The sequence below is a fragment of the Haliotis rubra genome, unplaced genomic scaffold, assembly GCF_003918875.1.
Source record: "Haliotis rubra isolate DU_JTF1 unplaced genomic scaffold, ASM391887v1 Scf292, whole genome shotgun sequence".
Classification (NCBI taxonomy): Eukaryota; Metazoa; Mollusca; class Gastropoda; order Lepetellida; family Haliotidae; genus Haliotis; species Haliotis rubra.
Window position 1 is genome coordinate 1,231,836 of NW_025766960.1, and position 22,251 is coordinate 1,254,086.

Sequence of the window (22,251 nt, forward strand, 5' to 3'; positions counted from 1 at the left end):
CCTACCCTGATACCCCGCAGCCAGAGACGTAAAGTCGTCGTCATCTTCAATGGTGGTATCCCTTACACCTGTTTCAAATGTGCTGGATGCTGATCAGACGCCAAACACTTTGTATGTTTGTATGTATGTGTGTGTGTGTGTGTGTGCGTGCGTGCGTGCGTGCGCGCGTGCGCGCGCGTTTACGTTGAAAAATGTGCATGTATAGTATGACCAGTAATTATTGAGAATTTTAGGAATATGTTTAATTGCATTTCTAATATAAACAACCTTGACCAGCTATCAAGTGCTTGGTTTCATTCAAGAGAGACAACTCCGTTAATGCTTTTTCATTAGTTTGTGAAGAGTTATCCCCCTTTGTTTACTTGCTAGCAGACGACATTTTCAGTGATCCTCAGTATGGATGATTTAGAGAAGAGGAAGTTTGATTTTAGAGTATTATAACCAGGACATCAGATCAGCTTAAGTGATTTCAAGTTAAACAGGCATCCCTTTGTCCACTGTTTATCGTTTTTTGAAAAATACTGCAAATGGATATGGCATTGAACACCAGGGAGGCGCAGGTAGGACCAGAAAGTTGACTGTCGGCGACAGGAGGCGGCTTGGTATCCTTGTTTCTAAAAATAAACGAAGGAGTTTAGAAAACTTAAGGCTGGATATGATTGATAGACTGTGTCTGTCTGTAAGGAGACAATTAGAACTGTGCTGCATGCAATGGGTTGGCAGAAATGTCGAGGAATTCCATCACCGATCATGAAACCTGAACAAAAGGAGCGAAGGTTGAACTGGTGCTTACAGGATAGAAAATTTAACTGGGACAATGTGATTTTCTCAGATGAAAGTTCTGTGTGGCTGTTTCCTAATACACTGAAATTCTGGACCAAACAAACTGAAAAACCTTTGTGGGGTGGCATATCTGTGTTAGGGGCAACGCTCCTCTGTGTATTTGAAGGGAATATGAACAGTGAGCGGTACACAGATATTCTCGAGGGACATTTACATCCATCTGCTCACGTGTTCTATGGAAATTTTTGGATTTTCCAGCAGGACAACGACCCAAAACATCGTTCAAAGCATTCACAGGCCTTGTTTCGGACCCAAAATATGAGATTATTAGATTGGCCAAGCTATAGCCCTGACCTAAATCCAATAGAAAATGTTTGGGGACTTATGAAGGAAATTGTCAATAAGAAAACTCTAACAAATATTGCTGAAATGAAAGAAGAGGTGGTCCGATATTGGGACAGCATGGACCACGACTTTCTAACTTCTTTGATCAGAAGTATGCCCCGCCGCCATGGTGACTTGACAAAATACTAACTGTTCACCTGTGTTTGAATCCGGAGTTATGTTCTGCTAAAATTCACATTTAATACGTGAGTAATGAGTGAAAAAAAAAGTTTACAATCTTAAATTCTCAATAATTTCTGGTTGTACTGTAACTGCGATTGTGTGCGTGCACGTATACACGCATATTTGAAAAAAAGGGGGTGCATTTAAAGGTCACATGCAACATAAAACACAACTTTGCAGATTCTGATACTTTTCGGTATGGACCTACCGAAACAAATCATCAAATATGCAAATTCAATTTATTAAGTTGAAAAATAACGCCATGAAAAAAACCGCGCGAAATCGGAGTTCAAACGATTCACTCTTTTTCACCCAGCGCTTGGGGAAAAAGTGGTTTCAACAGCTGGGCTGCGCTGCGCTGGGCTGCGCTCATAGCACATGCACAGTGAAATAGGTTCGCGCAGCTTGGAAGTGGGTTGTCCAGTGAATACTCGATGAAGGCTTTGGTGTGAGCTATTTTTTTAATGTTTTGTTGATATTTCACAGGCGCGAGCTGTTTATATGTTATGACAGTAGATTACCGATTTAACTGTTGATATAATTTCATTTGTCTATTTCACCACGGTCTTCTTACAGAGTCACTTTCTGAGTTCGATACTTAAAAGCAATGTCATTATTTAGCGTTGACAGAATTTTAACTGTGATATAGATATGTCGTTGTCACGGACAAAACTCAATGTCTGTTTTATTGACACCTATGTGTCTGCCCGCCTGTCTGCTAATGACAATATTCAATACACAACTTCGATCACTGACCACATGCAATTTGAACTTAACACCTATCAGGCTATACACCATAAACAAAACACATTGATTTATGGCCCAAGTTCGGTCTCCGTCACATTATGTAATTACACAGACAGGCAGGTGTGATGCTTGTACTCATGGCATGTTATGATGTCTGTTGATTGCAAAATGTTATACACAAAAAATGAGCATGTATTTACAAAACCCAACATCTCTCTATATACACACACAATGAGCCGTGAGGGCGTCTGCAAATGAACCAGCCGTTACACTTGAGTGCACACCACCCGCTCTGACTGGGTTCGGTATCCCGGCTGCTTCGTTTCTAGGGAAGTGAACCCAAGTACAAAATATTGCACTTTTGATTTGCGATTGTACGCTTATAATTTTGTTTATATGTTTTTTCATAATCAGCAATGTATATTATATGTCATGAATAAGTGATAATTGTGTTTTAATTATGTATGATTTTTTGGTTGCATGTGACCTTTAAAATAACAAATTATGAGCGAAGATAAATCGGGAAGCAGAAACCGCGAATAGAGAGCTTAGGGCATTGTAGGGACAATGACAATAGCAGCCATACAAAGTACGTGGCGAGGGGATGGGGGAGAGTGCGAGTTTCACTTGTAGCCATAGAACCACAAGATATGTTCCTGTTATAGAATCCCTTCATTATTTAAGTGGAGATAACACCTGCTCACTTTTGATCCCTTCCATACAAAATTAATGCACTCGAAACTTCCGTGTTTATTTCTACAACCTCCTCCCTTTGATCACAAGTTTCTACTTCCTGTGCAAACATTGATGTCCTGTTTCGAATCTGCCGTATCATCTTTGAAATGAATAGGATATCACGCAGTAAATAGCAAAATAGTTTAGAAAAAGGTGAGGGTATATCCTAATATTCCTGGCTAGGTAACATTCCTATACCCTGCTGGGTGATCATTTTCAAATGAACATTTAAATATGCAGATAGTTATAAAAAATACTCCTTACACATCATTCAATAATCATGAAATAAATCTATACGATCGATTTCAGTTTGATAAGACTTCGCATCAAACCAGGTTCCAGTGTTCTTTGGCAAAACTTTGAAGCGGAAGGATTGTCATTGTGTTGTGTTTTGTTTTGAAATAAAGTGAATATGGCACTGTAACAAAATCGATAAAACATTTTAGTCTTAGACGAAATGTGTTTTTTTCAGTGAAAGATGCGAATACAAGATTTACCAGGCCCCGATTTCTCGAAACAAACTTAAGTGTTTATTCAAATTTCAGGCTTTGTTTGACCAATTCAAACAAGTACATTTTTAACTCAACTGTAATTTTAAAATAAATAAGCCCATACAAACTTAAGTAATCTATCCACCAAACTCAAATCTTGAACTATGTTTGAGTTAATATTGATTTCAGTTCATTCTGGAAATGCAATTTCCTGTGTTTTCTCAAATTTGATTAAAAACTCTAACTTAAGTCAAACTTCAGACGTAAGTTTGTTTAGAGAAATCGGGTCCAGAACATGTAACACCTATTTTGAGCTAACAAACTGCACCGGGTTTAAAAACTGCTTTCAATCTTAATTTGTTAGACCTGTCTAAATATCATTTTGGAAAATGCAGTTGTTTATCAGCTACTGAAGGCACACTCTCACTCCCGTGTGAAGGAGGCACTTGTAGTGACTGGCCCTGCAATGTTTCCCACACGCAGACCCGTACCAGTCCAGTTGCAGTAAGCACGGACAGCAATCTTTGAAACTTTTGTCTCGAAATCTCGATAGGTGGGGTGAAACAATTGTGGTCAATAATTAAGGCTTAAAGTTTGTTTTATTTGCAATATTGAAATGGCTACTAGTTTATAATATCAGAGACAAACATGCAGAGGCTAAAATAATATGTACATTATGTAATTATGCATATTTATAAACTAATCTTTTTATGGCCATCTGTATCAGTAAATACAAGGAATATTATCTAACATTCATATTTGTGTAAGTTAGGTGATATATCATTTTAATTATTCCATTCATATCACGGTCAGGGGACACCATTCATGGGCCTCACACAATGTGACCATGTGGGAATTGTACAAAGATTCACCACAAGCGATCAAATTGCTCCTGGTGGGCCAACATATAATAATGGAATTTACTCTTTGGTGTCCAACATCATAGGATCACATACATTAACTATTTCGGAGAACTGCAAACAATTTTACTGCTGGTATAGGGTTCCTATATCGCTCTTGTAGCTGAGATCCATTAACGTCTTGATCTATAATTGTGGCATTTTTCTTTCATTCTTCTTATCGGTTGATCAATACAACGTCCAAGGCATCTACACATTTATCTTTTCATGAGGGTTTTTCTGTGGGATGTTCTCAACATCGTTGTCATCCAAAGACTATATTGTTTCATAAGGGTCGTCCTGTAAGAGTCCTCCACATCGTTGTCATGTATTTTACAGTGTACTCTGCATCCTCTCATCGCCCTTCTGACTCCCCGGGTCAAGAGAGTCATATCTCCAGGGACTGGGTGAATGTATGACGTAACATTACGGCGTGTTCCGACTTCAAGGCGTGCGTGACCATCTGGATATCCGCTTGGTCTCTGTAAACGAACCAAGTGAAGTGTCTTAGTTTGACTTGTTGGGAGGGCGTTTACTGTCTCATCACAGTGTGTGTCGAGTGTTTCTACATGTCCGTCATGGAGTGCTACTTCGTCACCATGACGTGCGTTGTCATGCGGAGAACCTCTTGCATCCTGTTCAATTACTGGATCAAGGATGAGATCTTCAGAGACTTGTTGGAGTGTTGCCATGCCAGGAAGACTTGCCTTGTCATCTGGAGAAACGCCAAAACCATGTAGACTCACCTGGTCATGAGTCATATCTTCAGATGATAGGGGGAGCTTTGTTGTGTCGTCACAGTTTGTGTCGAATGCTGCTGCATCCCCAAGACGCGCGTTGTCAACTGGAGAAACGCCGAATTGTGCAATCACATCATCAAGAGTCATATCTTCAGTTGCTAGGTGAATGTTTGATGTGACATCAGAGAGTGTGTCAACTGTTGCTACCGTCGCCAAGACGTCCATTGTCATCTGATAACCGCTGAACCCTGAGACTCTCTGGGTCAAGGGTCATATCTTCGGGTTGTAAGTGGATGTTTGAAGTGTCATCACAGTGTGTGTCGTGTGATCCTTCATCTACCTCGAGGAAGCGAAGACTTGTGTAACCAGCCTGGAGATTTTCAGTATCTGCACCAGTTGCTTGGAGGTTTCTATTGCATGGTACATCCATCACAAATGAGCTGAGATAATTTTCGTCTCTATATTGTTCCATCTTGTTCCTTGAAATAGAAATACAACGATTGTTAACGTAAATGCTAAAATGCCTCACAATATTCTAGTAGCTGATCAAGATATCTTAATTTGGATTTGTCAACTTAACGTTTCGTGTTTAGGGTTACATGTGTTATCATAACGGCTATCTACAACCACATCATATAAATTGACTAAATTGTTTAATCGTGTGCATTGCCTGATAAATTGTTTTGTCATTTTTCTAAAATTGCGCTGGTTACATAGATCCACATTTTTCGACAATGTGAAATTTTCCATACAATTCCAGTTCTAATTGTCGGGTCATAATATACGCCTATAATTGCCATATACTTGATACAAGTATGTTAATCAATGAGTATGTCATGTACCACTTACAATCTTCTTCTCAAGATGCAGAAAGCCACAAGAAGCAGTACAGACATCAGGACAAGTCCTACAGGAGGTAGTATGGCCGACACATATTGGTTTGTGTCCCAGCTGTCATGTGGACTCTGAAACACATCCATATTGACATGCAGTAATTTGAATTCAAAACGTCAAAGAACGTTTTCTCTTTCTTTAAATATTCACTTTTAATGGGTTATTTATTACTATCAGCTCATGTATATCAAGTGACTAAGTGTTAGTCACCTTAATCCGTATGAGACAGTCACTAGGCTAATATTTCTTAAAGTTGCATGGATTTATTTTCCAACTCGGAATCATCAAGACTTATTTATGTATGTTACTTTCCTTTACAAGTCTTGATGATCCTGAGTTGGAAAATAATTCCATATAACCTTAAGAAATATTAACCTAGTTACTTGTACGGATTACGGTAGACTAACGCTTAGTCCCCTGATATACATAATTTTGATAGCAACAAATAAACCATTTTAAAATTGAAAAGGATCCCCAATGAATTGGGAGCTAGACTTGCTTCATTTAGGGCTTTAGCATTGCAAGTTGAGGGCTAGGCAGGAGGGAAAATAATGTGGTTAAGGGACTGTGAGACAGACTAGGATTACAGGCAAGAAAACAGTTTCAAGCAACCTTCTCCTAATACAGACACCATACATCACTGACTCGACTACTAGAGAAACGCCGAATATTGCTGAATGTGGCTTTTCACATATCAAAATCCAATAAACTCAGTAAAATGTTACATTAGGTCCTAGAAGCCAATAATGGTATACACATAATGGTTACACAAACAGAAGCAAGACATTGGCCACCACTGTTGGCATTGTGGGGCCAGTCACCTTCAGGGTTGCCTCTCTTCTTCTCGGGAGGGTACAACGGAAGAGGCAGATATTCATTGATGATTTCATCAGGGTTGATCTGAAGATTCTAGCTAATGAATCAGTCTGTAAAAGGAGCCATTCTCCCCCAGCAAAATAGAGTTGCACGTACGTTGTAGTATAACTGAAATGCATGTTAAAAACACAATCTTTGTTACGAACATGATATTCATTGAGGGACAGAGTTCTCAAACACGGTTTGTTTGACCGGTTCAGCAGCATCTACTTGCATTCTTTCTGTGCTTTCCACAGTAGAGTATAGTTGTACGTACGTTGTAGTATAACTGAAAAACAAGTGAATCATAAACTCAACTGCAGGACGGAACATTAAAATATCAAAGTCACTGTTGAGCCATATGGATCTTGTACTAGTCAACATCATTTTGCTTTGTCACTTACTTGCTTTCTTTCTTTGTATTTGTTGTAAACTTGACATCCACTGTTCCTGGAATTCCCCCGAGTTCGGTGGATGAATCTGTTCGCCATCAGCCAGGTCACCTCTATTTGTATGACCGATCTCACCCAGGAGCGTGATGTTGACAATATTCTAGGTACAGATTTACAAGAATGTCATTCACATTGAAGTGTTTATAATGGATTTGGACTGGACTTACAGATTTGTAGTGATACTGCTAAATATTTTGAACAGCCGTGAATTTTGAAATGATTGACTTACACTGAACACCCACAGTTCAAAGATAAAACATTCATGAACATAACAGAAAGTATATATTAAGTGCACTCACCAACACTTTGGCTGCATTTTTCTCCTACCCACGCAAAATCACAGTCACACTTGAATCGAGGTGCCGTCAAGAGATCTGGTGTACAATGGCCCATGTTACAAGGGGAACTGTCACTAAAGAAGTTAACTTTATCTGCGCATGCCTCTCCAGTCCACTCCACTGGGCATGCGCAGCTGAAGTCTGTTTCGTTTCCGTCACATGTCCCTCCGTTCAAACATGGCTCCAGTGCACATTGGTTGATGATGTTTTCACATTGCGTTCCTAAACAGAGTAGGAATCACATGGCAAATATATAAACATCACGACTTATTAGATAGACTTCTTGCCATCGGGTAATGTTGCATTTAACGATTTTTAACCCTTCAACCACTGTTGAGATTTTATTTTACGGAGTTTATTTTCACAACATGAACTCTTTACGATGTTTCGCAGCCATAACAGTTAGGGGAAACGGATTTCAAGTATGGCTGCCATAAATTTGCCAAATACATCCTATATTGCTGGTTCCCACTGAAAGTCTGTCAGTGGATAGAACACACAGTCGACTCACCGTTGACCTTTCCACACAAATGCACTCGAAACTACCATGCATTTGTACAATTGCCCCATGTTGACAAATTTGGTCAGTTTCTGTGCATTCATCGATGTCCTGGTTGCAGTTGTCTCCTTCCAACCTGCAATATATTTTATTAAAAATACATGAAGTTTATGCGGTAAATAGCACAATGTTTCAGAAAGAGTAAACAGTGAAATCCTGTTAATTCCGATATCCCGCTGGATGATCACTGTCAGATGAACGTCTAAATATAGCAAATGGGTATTAATCATTACCCCTGATTCAATCATCTGAGCACTTTAATGATGCTTTCTGGACAACTGGGTCGCAATGTACTTTGCCTACACTTTAATGCGGAGGGATCGTTATACAACACAAGACATAAACCCATGTTTTATTTCGAAACAATAAACAGAACGCTTGTATTCCTGTCTGGTCGAAATCTCAAATGGCAATGGAAGATGCAAGATTAACCGGAAAAATTAACACTTTCCATTTTGACCTGACAAAATATAGTTTTTAAATAAGTCAACCTTTGGTCAATTAGTAACTACATTTCGTTTTTCCTTCTCAATAATCCAAAGGTCTATATAATTGGTCACATCAACGTTGCCTCCAACTTTGTGATCATACCTTCAAAGCACATTTTAGCTCCTGTGTAGGGGTGGCACGTGTAGTGACTGTGGTCAGGAGTGGCCTTGCAATGTCTCTCACACGCAGACCCGTACCAGTCCGGGTCACAGTAGGCTCGGACTGCAATCTTTAACCTGGAAAATATATCGCAGTATACAGTTTGAGATTCATAAGCAATCACTCATATAATACGTGTAAACATTGGGCATGATGTTTACCCGCATCAGTCAGATTAACGTTATGTTGGTGCTGCATTATTTTGAAGTACTTATGAATTAAGAAGATATAAATAATATTTTCTCTGTTCTCTCTCTGCATCATCATATTTATGTCTTAATCTGACTCACTCTGTCCTTCTCGATAATGTGTATGGGGTGTACATAGCTGCCTGTTCTGTATGAGCAGCGTGGATGTTGATCAGCTTAGAGAGTGTGTCCATGTGGTCATCACCGGAGATGTCATCGTAGTCATCCACTTGCACCATTATTTCTATGGAAGACTGGATAACAGAAATTGTATAAACTCTGTTCAGTTTGGTTCAATGCACCTGAATGGTTTTGTTTTTGTAAGTGTGCGGTTTAACGCCGCCCGCAGCAATATCCCAGCTATATGGCGCTGTTCCTCAATCAATAAGAAGACAAACATATCCATTTACGTTCTATTTGCATGTTGTCAAACGTCCAGGTTCTTACTGCTTGATCACAGTGACTTTTTAAATAATGAAGGGTGAATCAGAGGTTTTTATCAGGATGCAATGACCCGCTGTCATTCTGAGCCTTCCCTCAGTGACATGATATCACGAGAACTGTGTTTGTTAGATTCCTCGACTAATAGAACAGTTTAGGTTCATGTGAGTTGGTGTGCAGATTTATGGCAATTTGACATGTTCCCTCTGTGTGAAATATAGATTGATATAAAAATCCTACCGGTAGTGCTTTGGGCACTTGTATGATGAAGGGATTTGGTGTTCCTCGAATGGTGCTTCCAAAGTGGATTATGTTATGGTTTTCTGTGTAGTGTGTTGTGGTCTTATAAAGAGAGCGTGGCTTTCTTCCGTCTTGGCTGGAATAACATGAGTTTATTGTTTTACACCATCAAATCTACAGGTTACATTGAAAACAAGGAATTATATGTAGCCAGAATGAATTGAAAACAGAAGAGGTATTGAAGGCAGGAATTCATTCTTTTGATAAATAGCTTCAAACGTGCACAACCTTGCCATCCTTGTAGTATTATAATTACATGGTGATAATGCAAACTACACAAGAAGATAAACAAATAAGGATTATAAGGACAACATCAAAAATGTCCTTTATTTGATATACTTATCCATGTTATTTATAGCAACAGGGACCAAGGTCAATTATTTAAACGACACATACTAGCCTATGGGTCAGAGGATTTGTTTGTTGGTTTATTTAACGCCGCACCAATGTTCCAGCTGTATGGCGGCGGTCTGTAAATATTCAAGGCAGGAAAATACAGTCGAGTGTTCAACAACATGAGCATCGATCTTCGTAACTGGGATACGGTGACATATGTCAACCAAGTCAGCGAGCCTGACCACCCCTTAACACAAGCATTGGTTACTGAAGATCTATTCTATGCCGGATCATCACGGGTCCCTACAAATTGGAAACTGTAACCAACTGAATATAGCTGGCTAGTGTGTTTTCCCGATAAAAATTATAATGTACCTACCCATCAATGCGCAAGCGAAACATAGGGTCACACTTATTTCTGCACAAATCAGGGAGCTCATTGTCACAGCAGCGTCCACTGTTTTCCTTGCCATCTGACCAGTAACTGATGAATCGAATGTCCAGTTTACCGTCAGTCTTCACATGCTGTAAATCACGAAGATAGATTGAGAAAAAGGGTAAATATATTAATTTTGATAATCTCGAATATGATGTAACCAGAACGAACATGATGTAACCACACGACTTTCTACCGGTATATATTGTCCCCAAAGCATTTCCCAATTGAAAACTGTGTTCAATCCAAGTAAATCAGGAATCCAATGTTAAATCTTGATGATCAGTATTCGAAATCTTGCGATATGGCTGAAATATTGCCGATGTGACTTAAAATCTTAATTCACTCACTCACTCGAAATCCTTAAACATGTCATGCTGTTGACTGGTGAACATGACATTGCCTTTATTCACACTTACATTTAGTTCAAAAGACATTGGCATTTCCATATGTGGCTACTTGGGTGGCTATGAATGTGTCCTTCAAGTATATTTTATGCTGCAAATAAGGGTTTCCAAAAGATTGGCATGCACCCATGCAAATGTGATATACAGTATCCACATTGTAGTACACAATTCTTTAATTTCAATAGTGCGAAAGGATATAATTCTGTACCCTTACACATATCTTTCCCACATGTAACTGATTATTTATGGCGTTCACTTATCATTCATACCTTAAGTTTGCGTTGAGGTTACCTGCTATTATATAATATTAATAGTGGATATTTGTAAAGCGCCAGTGTCCACCCACTGATGCATGCTCATGGCGCATTAAAACTATTTACAGAAGAAGGGAAAATGTCAATTGTAGGCTTCAGTAAAAAGGAATGTCTTTAGGGCCTTCTTAAAAGAGTCCAGGGTCGGGGCGCGTTTGATTTGGACCGGTAAAGAGTTCCATAAGAGAGGCGCGACATGCTGAAAACTCCTGTTTCCATAAGAGGAGAGCCGAGCTTGAGGTACTTTGAGGAGCTGTTGATCCTGGGAACGTAGATCTAAAAGAGACAGCGTTGCCACGTCACAAGAATCCACTAAGATACCTTAGATCATTAACAACTCTCAGGTGCAAGGTCTCTGTTGAATGCTGCGGACGATAAGCAGACTGATATTGACTATTATATGTATATATCTGTAAACACGCCTGGTCAATATAAGGCATGGGCTAAATGTCCACGGCGAAGCAATTCGGGCCAGACTCCTATGATCATGGGTTTAAATCCAGTTTTCAATCTGATTATACCCCGTTTGCGCCAGCCTGGCTTTATCCTATGATCATGGTTTTAAATCCAGTTTTCACTCTGATTATACCACGTTTGCTCCAGCCTGGCTTTATCCTATGATCATGGTTTTAAATCCAGTTTTTACTCTGATTATACCCCGTTTGCTCCAGCCTGGCTATATCCTATGATTATGGTTTTAAATCCAGTTTTCACTCTGATTATACCCCGTTTGTTCCAGCCTGGCTTTATCCTATGATTATGGTTTTAAATCCAGTTTTCACTCTGATTATACCACGTGTGCTCAAGCCTGGCTTTATCCTATGATCATGGTTTTAAATCCAGTTTTCACTCTGATTATACCCCGTTTGCTCCAGCCTGGCTATATCCTATGATCATGGTTTTAAATCCAGTTTTCACTCTGATTATACCCCGTTTGCTCCAGTCTGGCTTTATCCTATGATCATGGTTTTAAATCCAGTTTTCACTCTGCTCCAGCCTGGCTTTATCCTATGATCATGGTTTTAAATCCAGTTTTCACTCTGATTATACCCCGTTTGCTCCAGCCTGGCTATATCCTATGATCATGGTTTTAAATCCAGTTTTCACTCTGATTATACCCCGTTTGCTCCAGTCTGGCTTTATCCTATGATCATGGTTTTAAATCCAGTTTTCACTCTGCTCCAGCCTGGCTTTATCCTATGATCATGGTTTTAAATCCAGTTTTCACTCTGATTATACCCTGTTTTGTCAGCTCCAGCCTCGCTTTATTTAGTGGGCATCCATTCCTGCAATTTTCAATCCCTTCACAATTTTATTTCTATAAAAATTGAATTGCGTTTATTATGAATTTATAATTTTTAAAGTCACGATATGGCTGAAACTCACTCACTCATTCACACCTGCAATTTTCTCATATGAAGCTGAGATGCTGTGATATAACTGAATTTGTGTTCAAAGTGACGTAAAACCAAATCCACTCCATCCATCTAGAAAGTTTCCATTCAAAAAGTGATATTGTGACTTCTATTTCACGCTTTCAGCAACTTCACTCAGCAACTTCACTCGGCCCGGCTTTGTCCCAATGACATGTAAATAGAAGCGACAAAACCCTTTCCACACCCATAAGAAATTTCTGCTATGTGACAAAATCATGAGCATATGTTTTGTCAGCAGGATTACAGCTGTAAAATGTTGTTTGTAAACAAAGCGAGTCTACACCAGAACATCCAGTGATTGTCACCATGCGAAATGACAGAGCACGTGTTTATGAATCACTATGAAATAGTGACGATACCAGGTATTCGCGAAAAGGTGAGCGTATCTTGCCCCATCGGTGACGCCCGTCATAAACATATGCAAAGTCAATTGTTCACCTGAAATAATTCGGGAACGTATGGTATAAGTCAAAACAGGGAATTGCACCTGACATCATTATTGTCACTTTTGTAAGTCAAAAGTTGTGAAATGTAAACACCGAAGGCTGCAGCTGTTGGTATATTGCACTGATGCATCACATGTCCTCCACATGTCTTCCAAAACCTTTTTAAAAGCCCTCCTTGGGTCTTGAATGTTGTTGCTTTGATCAAACTTCTGAGCAAGAGTTGTATGACGCTCTTTGAAATCTTGTTGAAAGGCCATGCTCAATTGTACCTCAAATGTAAACACCAAAGGCTGGAGCCGTTGGAACATTGCTTGGCATGAAAGGAAAGCTGACTTTTGGGAAGTTGAAATCATCCCTTCTGTCATACTTCCTTGTGGATAGTTTTTTGTCACTCGGAATCTTTATGCATAGATTTATATATGAAAAAGGCGTTCTCACTTGTTTACTAAATTTCAAGATCAGATGTGGCCTTATATACATTATGATATGTCGTTTGATATGTTATATTAAATACGATATTTCGGATATGACACTTTGTACAACTTATGTTGGATGTTGAGCAATATACAGCATATGTTGGATGTGACCCTGTATTCAATATGCTATGTCTGATATGACGCTATATGCAGCACTGTATGCTGCGTGTTGCGCTATATAAAACATGATGTGTTGGGTATGGCACCAGATGCAGCACCCTATACAGGCTGATATTTCAATGATTTAACTATGTTATATCCTGGTATGTTGGATATCTGATTATGTTCATGTATTTGTATATGTCGTCATGTAAAGACTACCGTTCATGACGGAAGACTTTGGTTTCATGAAAAAAATAAAATACAAAAAAATCAAGTTCAGGTGGGTACCTGGGGCCCGCTTCACAAAGCTCTCGTTAGCCTAAGATCTCGTAACCTTTCTCGTAGCAGTGGTATCTCCTATACTGTAACATAGGATGCTACGAGAAAAGTTACTGATCTTAGGCTTACTCTAGAGCTTTAATGAAACGGGACCCTGAAGCTCAGAGTTAAATTTCTTGGCCAAATTAACTTGTTTTGATTTTGCAAGGCAGAAATAAAAAATAAGGAACAGATCCACACGGAGAGCACAGTTAGTGCCCATGGGTATGACTACATCTTGTCAAAATATTTTACCCCCAAATTTTACAAAGGTGTTATCAATGAGAAAGTCCAGCCTGTTACATATTGTTTTCACATTATATTGAATTTGCATCAGACTAATCAGTAAAAGACAGGATGAGAGATATGACCTCACTCTAATAGGCTTGTGATTTGTATAATCACCTTGTCCTCATTATTCGATTGCATTAGAAATTCGTTTCGTTTAAAGGCACTAAATCACACCACACTTCTCTAAAAATAAATAATGCATTTCCCTCTATAATACTAACTATGAGTCTCCACGGAAGCTAACATATAATTCATTCCCCCCAAAATACGTATTTAGATAACAATATTAAATTTAAAAGTTCGAGTGAGTGAGTGAGTTAAGATTTTAAGTCACATCGGCAACATTTCAGTCACATCGTTAAAAGTTCGAATGAATCAATACAACGTTGCATTAAATCGACTCTCGCGCCCTCTACCGGCCGCGTGCCACAGTTTTCGGTGTACGGAGTACTTGTTTAATTCCATATATGGCAAGTGTTCTCTGTTTGGAAGCTGTTCCCCTCGAAGTTTCCATTATCGATTCAGGCAAGTCGTTTTAAGTCTTTAATTGCCTCAATAAGAAAATAAGGTGAGTGCATATGCCCCAATATATATAATATAGTCCAAAATACAGAATGCGGAAAATGTGTGACATTGTGCCTTCAAGACTAGTAGAAACTGTATTTCGCTTTTTCCTTTTGAAATAGTGTGTGACACGGGCGGATAGCTCAAAGCCAGGTATCCACTTAACACTCTTGTTACAATGCTCTCGGGTGTAAATTTGAGGAAGTAAATGCTCATCTCATCAAGAAAGAAATATAATGGTTGTCAGCTCGTAATTATAAGGTACCTAGAAACATGGCCTGAGGCTTTCAAAACTCCAATGCTATCATATACACCGGACACAAACCCTTGTTATATAATATGTACATATTGAATGTGTGGCGCGTTTCTCTGGTATACCTTCTTCTCCGATGCAGGGGCAAAAAGTAGCCCGTGACAATCATCGTTTAAAAACAGATGAAGATAACATCAACGACTTCACACGTAAGATCTGCATATATATATATACTCACGTAGACAATGCACGTCAATCAATTTATAACGTGGAGAATATAATCACAGGATGATATATGTGGAGTGTACTTATGTCCTCTAACTAATATAAGCTAAATGGACCACTTTGAGAGATGTTTATATGCCTACCCTGATAATCAGCAGCCAGAGAAGTAAAACCCTTGTCTTCATCTTCGGTGGTGGTATCCCTTACACGTGGGCTGATAGTGCTGGATACAGATCGGACGGCAAACACTTTATATGGCGGATTGGCTGATCCATAGGTGGAAAATGCCTTTTAACTTCACGCGTTTCACATGTTTCTTTTTCACTTACTTTCGTGTTGTGTTGCGGAAATACTTTATGTGGCGGATTGGTTGATCCATGTGTCGAAATTGCCTTTAACTTCAGTGACATACATCGAGTTTCACTTGTTTCTTTTGTATGTATCTTTTATGTTGAGTTGCGGAAATACAACGAGCGTGTGACATTAAAGAAAGCTGTTTATATGAGCCAGTAACAGTGGGTGAGATAATATTTATCGTCACATCGGCAAAATTTCAGCCATATCGTGACGAGAACAATTAATTATCAGTAAAGATCAATCATATCAGAAGCTCTAAAACTGTTTACGATGAACAGTAAAACTACTAGTGTATCACAGATAGAGATATAACACTAGCAGGTAACTGAAACCTTACACTATAATGCAAGACAATACAATATAAAAACGTTGGTGATTGTAGTTAAATGTAGCCATAACTTAAAAACGCAAAATACTGCGTTTTAAAAAATCAGTAAGTTTATTTTACTTTGAATGTTTTGGGACAAACGTACTCGCACAGCCATTTAGCTCTTAATGCCAGATAGAATCTGTTCCGGAAGACCACCACCGAAATTCAGGAGTACCGCTGTGCAATGTCAGGCAAGGAAGGAATATTTTTATGGGCAGGACATGCGTGTCCTTTTCAAGAACACCTGGTGTCATCAAAAATGTTCAGTGATCCATTGCATGGAACTCATTTAATATTGTATGTCAACCCTGTCTCGAAAGGTCGATAAGTTGAGTGAAACAAGTATGGCGAATAACAGTGAATAATAAAAGCTTAAAGAGTAATTTCAATTTATGCCAAATGCAATCTGTTTTGGGGAATATCAGTTTATTATCTTGCATGGGCGTTTTATCTTTCATGCTTGTCATTCTAGAAAGGCCAACGAGTGAAGTGAGACAGTGAAGAAAACAAGCTTTTAGAGCAATTTTATTTGCGAACCTGAACTTGCAGTTAGTCTGTAATGTTAGTCAAACCTGCATGAGGCTAATACAGAATATACTCAGATTAATTAGGCATATTTACAAACATGTCTCCGTCTGTATCAGTAAATAAATGAAAATAGTCTGGACATATTATGGCTAATGACTACGTAGCGTCAGAGAGAGCTTAAACAATATTCCATTCACTCACGGCGGGGATCACGATGAATGGGCATCGTACATTGTACCCATGGGGAATCGTCCCAGGTAACCTAACATATAGTGATTCATTAGATCACTGTAAGTAGATCATACATATAGTGTTCACAACATGGGCCCCACTTGGAATTAGAACCCCGTCAGCCTACGTCGTGCAAATCAAGACGTCCAATGCGATGCCCAAGGTAACTAAAAATCATCTGTTCATAATGGCATTACACATTGTACCAGCAGGGAATCGGAAAGGATTTACTGAAGGCTAATCCTTGCTCCAGGTAACCCGGCATATGGCCTTAGAATTTACACTTTGCTTACCCACAATTATTAGATCATTCTAAATAGATCCTCCCTGGGGTGTTCCCAATCTGTTGAACTAGAAACCTAGTCAGTCCACGTGCAAGACAACACTGTAACCGCTGAGCTATTAACCGATTCTGATGCACTCGGACAGCCTACGATGACAGTTTGCCATAATTATAGGCTGACAAATACATCTTCCAAGGGAGCTAAAAATTTATCTTTTCATAAGGGTTTGTCTGTGAGATGTTCTCAACATCGTTGTCATCGAAAGATTCTATCGTTTCATAAGGGTGTTCCTGTAAGGGGTTCTCAACATCGTTGTCATCGATGACAGTGTACTCTGCTTCATCTTCCTCATCCTCTAGACTCGCCGGGTCAAGGGTAATATCTTCAGGGACTGGTTGGATGTATGAGACAACGTGTAGGCGGGTATCTAGTTTTGCCTCGTCATCGTGAAGGTTGTTGCCATCTAGAAGCACTGGATCGAATATCATATCTTCAGTTGCTATGTGGATGTGTAATGTGTCATCACAGTCTGTGTCGAGTGATCTTTCATGGTCATGGAAGTGAAGACTTGTGTAGCCATCTGGAGATGCACTTGCATCCTGAAGTGTGCCTGTGACGTTACCTCGTCTGTTTAGGCTCCTGTTGCATGCGACATCCAGTACAAAAAGACTGATTTGATCGTCTTCCAAGAATTGGTCAGAGTTGTGTCTGGAAATCGGAAAAAATAACACAATAAATTGTTGCTTTTGTTGTATATAATCTCCTAAACTACTCTCGATATGACATTCAGATATCAAAGTACTATTTGAAATGGTCTTACATATGTTTAGAACATGGTTATACAGAATAGTAAACCCATGATTCTATCGTGTGTGCGTGTGAGTGTGCGTGTGCGTGCGTGCGTGAATGTGTGTGTCTGATTAAAATAATTACGTTACTCAGAATGTCTGTCGTCTTTGCATGTTAATCAAAGGGAATGTCATGTGCAACTTACGATCTTCTTCTCCAGATCCATAAAGCCACCCAAAGTAGTACAGTCATAAGGGCAAATCCTAAAGGAGTTCCAATGGTCTTCACGTAATGGCCCTTGTCCCAACTGTTACGCGATCTCTGAAACAGCAGGTTTCATCAGTAGTCAATTGAACAAATATAGTCAAATGGGGTTTTCACAATAAACTTACATATCTAAATTGGAACTGTGAAGGTGACAGCATTATTGCTTTTGCTTTCAAATGATACTTTAATGAGTTGCAGTTATATTTAAATCTTTCAATCAGGACCAGGTATTGTTCTGTTGTATTGCTTTGTAGAGACATGTGAGGATTCCAGTTACGTATTTTCCAGCAACCTAAGCATGTTGACAAAAGAGTGAGTGAGTTAGTTTAGTTGTACGCGGCTTTTAGCAATATTCCAACAATATCAGAAATGGGCTTCACACATTTTACCCATGTGGTAAATCTAGGTCTTCGGCATGACGAGCGAATGCTTTTAACCACTCGGCTACCCCACCGCCCTCGACAAAAGAGACGTCGATCTGGATTGAGTGGTCTATTGACTTCACTGACTACATGTCAATGTATTACAGACTGCCGTCATAAAGTATGTATTGCTTAGCGTCACACAACAAATATATACTGAACCACAAAAGAAACGTCGCTTTGTAAAACCAAATGCAAAATTCTGTTCTTGCAAGGTGGTGTTTTAATTATGATTGTACCGTTTTCTTAACATGTTTTTCAATCCAAATTGACAGTTATTACCAACATCAGTGTGTTTTCTGATGAAAAAGCATATCGACCAAACGCACCGAAGAAGGCAGACATGGTAAAAGGTTCCGTATGACATTCGTGAAAATGAAAATGCACGTGCATGTCGTGACAACCCTACCAATGAAAGCGAGTCTCAAACGCAGCGTGAGAGTATGGCGAGGGCGTGGTGAAATGTTTTCCAATGAGTGTATTGTTGAAAGAGACTCTTGGGGTGGTCCAAGCAGCATAGTGTGGGGTGCAATCGGTCTGAACCAGTTAGTTAATACCGTGGTGTTTCAGAATCTTGGTCCAGGATGAGGAAATGACGTGACAGCTGCTCGCTATATTGATTAAGTCATAAGACCCCACGTTGTACCACATTTTGGGACGTTACAGAAATCACATCTTCCAGCAAGTCAACGGTCGTGACCACACTGCCAGAGCAACATTGGACTTCCTAAGATAGCATGTCATCCAAACCCTACACATCTTGCACTCAGTCCGAATTTAACTCCAGTAGAACATCTTTGGGACGAGATTCAAAGAAGACTGAATGGCCTCCAACCAAGGCCGACAACTACGGCTAGACTCAATCAGGCATTTCGCAGAGTATGGACTCAAATGCGTATGATCTTCATCGACCGGCTAATTCATTCCATTTACAGACGATGCAACGATTTCATCGATGCCCATAGAGGCCACACACGATACTGACTTTGGGGTATCTTAATGGTACCATTTCTGGTGATTTTGTTTTGTGTGAACTCTAAATGTGTTTCCCGAAAATGTGTTAACCATAACTGTCAAGTATGAACTCAGTCCTCGTTTTGATTGTTAATAAGAGTGAATTAAAGTGTGTGCCTTAAGAAACACCTATCGGTGAGACATTTTTTTTGGGTGGTTCAGTATACAAACATTCTTACAAAGGACAAACACATTTCATGTCAAGAACTAAATTCAAATAATGCATAGGTTGTTTCGTTGACATTAACACGATATCGAAACGAACCTCTGTTGCCATCGTTTGGAACACCGTAATCTTCGCCTTCTCTTCTTGTTGACGTGGGTACAATGGAAGAGGCAGATATTCACTGATGACTTCGTAACGGTTGGATTCGAAGATTCTATCTAATGAATCACTCTCCAGAAAGGAGCCGTTCTCCACAGCAAAATAGAGTTGTATGTGCGTTGTAGTATAACTGAAACATATATTCAAACACAAACTTAGTTACAACCTTGACATTATTTGCAGGAGGATTGAAGTCATTGTAGACCGCTGTTTGTTTCACTGTTGGATGCAAAGTATTTCAAAACACCAACTTGATAGAGATCGTACGATTCATTGCAGGGTAGGACGCTCAATATACTGAAATCATTGTGTGCCGGCACAGCAACACCCTGTTCATCACTTACTTGCTTTCTTTCTGTGCGTTTGTTGTAAACTTGACATCCACCTTTCCTGGAATTCCGCCGAGTTCGGTCATGAGTCTGTCCAAGCCATCAGCCAGGTCACCTCTATTTGTATGACCAATCTCACCCAGGAGCGTGATGTTGAATATATCTGAATGCACAGAACTTGCGGTTCTTATAAATATGCATAGAATACGTAAATAGCTAGCAGACAACCAAAGAGCATGAAAGAAATATTCCATTTAGACAGGAGTCATAGGCAGAGTTATCGTATATTGAAACTGTGTTTATTGTGCGATAGTTCATGATGCCGGAAATGACGCTAAAATAAAAGAAAACAATTCATAATTACAGCTCAAAGTTGAAAACTGAGATAACATTCCACTTACCAACAGCATGACTGCATCTTTCTCCTACCCACGCAAATTCACAGTTACACTTGAACCGAGTTGCCGTCAGGAAGTCCGGTGTACAGTTTCCTCTGTTACAGGGGACGCTGTCACAGAAATTCACCTTCTCTGCGCAGGTCCCTCCAGTCCACTCTACAGAGCATGTGCAGTTGAAGGCTGTTTCGTTTCCGTCACATGTCCCGCCGTTCAAGCATGGTGCCAGTGCACACTGGTTGATGATGTTTTCACATTGCCTTCCTGAACAAAGTTGAGGAAGTATTTGACGAGAAACAAGCAGCATGTAATGGACACCTTGCATGACCGTTGAGTTAAAAATGCATTTGATGTTGTTTAACCCTTCAATTACACGCCGAAATTACTGGTGTTATAGGTCAAGTACTTTGTCACGTGTTAATTTGCAACACTTGCCGTAGGGGTACACAAAGTAAGTTATCTTGACAACCAGTTAGACTTTGTCTTTGCTTAAGCGTGCTAGCTGAGTGGGTTAGATCGCTTACGTGGTGTGCTGTCGATTAAATGCCTGACTCTGAGAGTGTGAGTTCGAATCCCGGACCGGAATCAAACCCCAAAAGTACTTGCGTCTGCACGTCTCTGAGAAAGACATAGTGTAATCCCAAATTGTTACTAGTGTAACTGGGACACACCCACAGTAAAACTGGCGATCCACAGGGCCGTGTTCTTTCACAGTTTATATTCATCTTTGCAAATGTTTGTTTTAATACTTCTGATAACTGTTTTAACTGGGGCTACCAGTATGACGGAACTTGCTTAGTTAAGACGTGTTGGTACTGGCGTTCTACATAACAGCTAATGATAGCTCTCTGCAGCTAGTAGCTCAGAAAAAAACCACATTGTAGAACAGAAAGTATATGGTTTACGACAAGGTGAATAGTAAATCATCAATTAGTGTTGTATACAAGGTAAATGAAGATATAGCAGTCATTGATGATTATTAATACCGCTGTACGAATCTGGATTCAAAACGTTTAAAACAAATACAGATCAACTATAAGAAAGGTCTCTAGTATTTCATTCTTCCCTTAAGGCATTTGAAACTAATAAAGCCTCTTATCAAATTGTTTTATAAACCATTTAATCACACCTTTTGACTTTTAACTTAAATTGTGGTTGGAATTGTGCTGTTCAACAAAGAAACATAACACTCAAACGTATCTATAGCGCTCATAACATCATTGCTTTTTCCCTAATGACATCACCAATTCTAATGAGTATCAAAGTCTCCCTACAGTGAGGAAAATATATAATAAACAGAAACCAAGTTTTAGCCCACATTATGAATGTGAGAATGGAACTACTGTAATACCGTGTTCCATTGTTGTATATTGGTTTACAGATCCCGTTAGCCGTAAACCAATTGCCAATCTTATCTATTGTTTTGTGTATCTCCCTTTACTTAGATCCTCCTATGGAGAGACAAATCCATAATAGAAACGACGTTTGACAACCAAACCAGGTGGGGGACACATATTGCATGTATTGGTCTTCAGCAACCCATGCTTGACGTAAAGGCGACTAACGGGATCGGGTGGTCAGGCTCGCTGATTTGGTTGACACGCCTCATCGTATCCCAACCGCGAACCTAGGGCTCCTGATCACTGGATTGTCGGGTCAAGACGCGATCATTTACGGAACACAGCCACATAGCGTTAAAAAC

General features: G+C 39.5%; 1 protein-coding gene and 1 long non-coding RNA gene across 2 annotated transcripts; both read right to left on the reverse strand.

The window, feature by feature from the left end:
* Nucleotides 1-17,625: 17,625 nt before the first annotated feature.
* Nucleotides 17,626-19,889, reverse strand: LOC124282112. Its single transcript, XR_006900057.1, has 3 exons — nucleotides 19,766-19,889; nucleotides 18,003-18,118; nucleotides 17,626-17,716 (listed from the first exon to the last, which is right to left on the reverse strand). It is a non-coding gene; the product is annotated as an uncharacterized LOC124282112 (long non-coding RNA).
* A 276-nt stretch (nucleotides 19,890-20,165) lies between these two features.
* LOC124282069 (fibropellin-3-like) lies at nucleotides 20,166-21,244 on the reverse strand. The gene is made up of 2 exons (XM_046718038.1): nucleotides 20,556-21,244; nucleotides 20,166-20,317 (listed from the first exon to the last, which is right to left on the reverse strand). Exons 1-2 carry the CDS (start codon nucleotides 20,872-20,874, stop codon nucleotides 20,166-20,168), a joined length of 471 nt encoding a protein of 156 aa, XP_046573994.1. The 5' UTR covers nucleotides 20,875-21,244.
* Nucleotides 21,245-22,251: the final 1,007 nt, after the last annotated feature.

Excerpts from the sequence above, each read along its gene's own strand:
- LOC124282069 (XM_046718038.1), bottom strand. The coding sequence starts at position 20,874 with ATGCAAGGTGTCCATTACATGCTGCTTGTTTCTCGTCAAATACTTCCT. Across the intron at positions 20,318-20,555 it reads AAGATGCAGTCATGCTGTTG|ATATATTCAACATCACGCTC; the intron begins GTAAGTGGAATG and ends CTGTGCATTCAG.